This window comes from Merops nubicus, unplaced genomic scaffold (assembly GCF_000691845.1).
Source record: "Merops nubicus isolate BGI_N331 unplaced genomic scaffold, ASM69184v1 scaffold53588, whole genome shotgun sequence".
NCBI classification, from domain to species: Eukaryota; Metazoa; Chordata; class Aves; order Coraciiformes; family Meropidae; genus Merops; species Merops nubicus.
The window spans coordinates 2454-6487 of record NW_008628728.1 but is presented as its reverse complement, the minus strand read 5'-3'; the positions used below and the strand labels follow the sequence as shown (position 1 = coordinate 6487).

Genomic DNA, 4034 nt, shown 5'->3' with positions numbered 1-4034 from the left:
TACCATTACATTTGGTTCGATCAAAATTGCCTACTTATTCTGGTTAATGTAACATAATGTTAATACGATTCCTTTTTACCTGTAATACCCACAGGTGCCTGAATTCTGCACTGTCTTAGTATATTAACTAAGTATTGAGCAGTATTTCTGTCTGCCTCAACTAAGAAGCAATGTGAGGTTCCCCTTCTCGGAGGTGGTGTTAAGATGTATTGATGATCTTCTCTTGAAAGATAGTTGTGGTCATTAATTCACACTAGCTGTGGAACTCAGATTGATTTCCTGTCACTCCATCTTCCTTTTATCACCTGGAACACACTTCTGGGCTCACAGTGTTTCTGGCCCTGGGAGCAAGGAGTTGGTCAATGCTTTTCGTAGCACGCTGGGTTGAGAAGAGCAAACCACTGTTCTGGCTCTCCAGAATAAACTCTGCTGAAAGAGCATTTTGCTTACAGTGAAGCTCGTCCAGTTTCTACAGGGTATCCGTTGCATGTGTTACATCTAAGCATCAGAGTTTGACTTAAATATTTGGGGGAGGGAGTCAGAAGATGTTTACAGTCTTACGTACTGCAGAACTCATGCCACTGTACTGAAGCTGAGAACAGAAAGACCTAATGCTGTATTTTTATATGCAACTGTTTTGGTAGTGGAGCTCTAGTCGCAGGAAAGCTCTGCAAAACCTCCAGTATTCCTATCAACAACTGGATTCTTTTTCTAGTATAGTCTTACTTTGGCAAGCCATTCAGGACTCTATTATCCTTAATTGTGTCTAGTTTTTCAAGCCTTTTTTTTTTTTCATTTGATTGATTATCAGGTTGCTTTTCAAGTTTCGGCCGACTACTTGATCATTCCCGTTTTCTCTGAATGTCATTTCAGTTGTGAAATATCTTTGGATCACTTCAGATCGTTTGGTTCTTTTCTGTTTTGCTCTTGAGTGTTCAGTTTTAAATATTAGTGCTTGATGAAAAACAGTAATTTAAGGTGCACTTAAAGTTGCACTTTCTTCACCATTAATTTCTCTAGTTGGGCAAAGTTGTTTTGTCTTTTTTTCTTTCAATTCCTACTGAGCTGAATCTCACTAGTAAGCTGGTGAGAGGGCTCCACTGACTGTAGATGTGGAAGGGTCTGTGTAGTACGTTAAGAGCTTCTTGATGGCACTGGAGTTTATTAATCTTTTCAGTTGTATTTCCTTATTTGTTGTTTTTATTCATCATTTGTTTGTTAAATACTGTCCATCAGCTGTTAGATACAAAAGATGGGTTTGTAAATGTCAGCTTGTTTGTTACCAAATCAATGCTGTTCTTCTGTTTTACTGTAGACTGGAAGCAGCTGCTGGACCTGTCACTGTACCATGCCTCTCAATGTCCTAGGAAAAACCTTTCGGTTTCTTGGGTATACTGTGCAATATGGCTGCATAGCACATTGTGCCTTTGAGTACCTTGGAGGAGTTGTCGTGGTAACTTTTCATTTTCATGACATTTAACAGAAAATAAAATTATAATACTGAAATTTTTTCTGTGTCATAATGCCAGTATTTCAGGTTTCTTAATTTTCTTTAAAGCTTGTTTAAATTGTCTTTAGCAGTTGCCTATTTTATTGGAGGCAGAGCCAGCCTTTAAGGAAGTTATGTCTACTTTAGGCATTCATATTTTTTTGCTAAGTTATTGCTTGAAGCATCATTGAAGCAAATAGGAAATTCTGATTAAGCATTTTTCAGAGAGTACATTCTTCCAGAAAGACTGGAGTCACTAATAATGCCATAGAGATGCTTTTGTTTCCTTTCTGGATGTTTTATTCACCCTCCCCAGGTTCTAAATCCAGCAAATACTGCTGCTGGCCATGGTGGACTTTGGGTGAGACTCTTGCAGCTTCTGTGATGATTCTCTTCTACAGAGGCTGAAGAAAGGAGCAAACTGAGCTTTGAGAGCTGCTCCTAATAATTTCCTGCAGATTAGCTGCTGAAATTAATCCGTAGGGGCTCATGGCACCTCATGTGGTTCAGGAGCAATCCTGAGCAAATGCAGAGCTGTAACAGAGCTAGAGGTGCCCTGGAGGTTGTCCTCCCCTGGTAAATTTATTGAGTGTTCCTTGGAGGGTCTCACTTCTTTAGTTGTTCTTTACATTACACCTTTTCTAATCTATTAGCAAATAATTTGAATATTAATGTATTTTAGCTAAAAGTAATTTAAAATAGTAATTTTTTTTTTCTCGTTTATTTTTAATTTGCAGTGTTCTGGACCTTCAATGGAACCAACTATTCAAAATTCTGATGTTGTCTTTTCGGAGAACCTTAGCCGCCACTTTTATTGCATTCGAAAGTATGCGCCTTTACTGGGACTAGAGTTTACATTTCATTTGCCAGAGCCTGTCAAGAACCACATTCTATCTGTCCTTTATTTTTCATATATTCTTCTGCTTCTAATTGTAACTCTTCATAAATCCCTCTCTTTGTGTCTGGTGGAAGTTAAAGTAATCACCACATACAGCCCATTGTACAACTTATCAGAATTCATTTAGAATTCTGTGTCATTTACTTGCCCATCTCACTTTTACAGCTTTGTCCAAGAAATGGAAAAAATCCCCCCCTTTTTTTTTTAATCCCTAAAAGAGTTCTATAGTGTGAATGTAACTTCTCTAAGCATTTTATTCTTACTTGAAAGCCAAGCTTTAGGTCTTGCTGTGCTCAGACAGGTTGTTAGGAAAATGACCAAATTGTGCAAGTACTATTTATCAAACGGCATTTTACTACGGAAGTGTAGAGCAACGAGGCCCTTGCCCATTTTGTTGTGGTCTGTTTCACTGTGCAACCTAATGAGCATTATCAGGAGGCAAAAGTAATATTAAAGTCTTATAAACGGAGACATCTGAAGTTCCATTGGAAGAATAACATTTGGTCGGTAGCATTTAGGAACATGGAACCCGTTCTCTTCCGTATTTATGTAGCAAAAGGATCAAGTTAAATGGCATTAATTTGATCAAGAGCATTTTCAATTAAAATGTAGTCTTAAATGTTTCATAAATTATCAAAATAACAAGGAATCTCTCCAAATGCACTTTAAAAACTCTGTGTAAAATTACACCCTGAGTAAAACTAAAGAAACCACAGTTGTAGACAAGAATTTTCAGCAGAAGGAAGTACCTTTAGTATATGTGAATATTTTTGGAGTATACACATTGATGCATATGTATTCAGCCAAACAGTTTGTACTTAGAGTTCTTCTGTTTGTTTTTGTTTCTGTTTTTTCCTCTCAGAGGAGATATTGTAATTGTGAAAAGCCCAAATGACCCCAAATCAAATATCTGTAAAAGAGTAATTGGCTTGGAAGGGGATAAAGTCTGCACAAGCAACCCTTCAGATTTCCTTAAGAGTCACAGCTATGTAAGTATTAGTTTCTTGCTTTGTAAATTTACAATTACTTAATTAGGCCTTGTAGTATGTACAGGATTTGCAATATTTGAGTATCATCATAAATCATAAAGTATGATGGTCATAAATTATTCTTACTTCTTGTGTTTGTACAGTAAAATGTTGTAATTTGTAAATTCTATATATGGCAAGCTGTCTTTCTTTTTGTCTTTGTAGGAATTATAGGCATATTATATGTTTGCTCTGCCCTTTGCTTAGGTCTTCTTTCCTGGAAGAATATTCCAAAATTCTCTGCCTGAAGTGCAGTACAGATAGTAGACTTCAGGGCTTGCTCTGTTGGCAACACTGTTTCTGTGTTTTAAAAACTAAGACATGAAAATTTTGTCTCTGTGATAGCTTTGAGGATTCTTCTTTCAAAATTATACTTTAGTGTATCTATATTTCAGTGCAGCAATATTTTATTTTATCTGAGTATGGCTGGAAAAGTAGTAATTTTCCTAACATTTCCAAAAAGTCAGGTAAAAAGATGAAATAAAAAGGAAAACATATTCGTAATGCTCACTTGTCCTTATGCAGATAGACTTAACAGAAGTTTTGAAAAATTTGTGACAAAATGTTTTCAGCAACTTCTTTTTAGGCTATCATCAGAAAAGTCATCAGAAATCATGAT

General features: G+C 36.4%; 1 protein-coding gene across 1 annotated transcript; it reads left to right on the top strand.

Moving 5' to 3' along the window:
- Positions 1 to 1317: 1317 nt before the first annotated feature.
- On the top strand, positions 1318 to 3376 carry LOC103779102 (mitochondrial inner membrane protease subunit 1-like; the record flags this gene model as incomplete). Its single annotated transcript, XM_008946719.1, has 3 exons — positions 1318 to 1453; positions 2227 to 2315; positions 3250 to 3376. Coding segments are annotated over exons 1-3 (321 nt in total), but the record flags the coding sequence as incomplete, so codon positions are not given.
- Between the last annotated feature and the right edge of the window lie 658 nt (positions 3377 to 4034).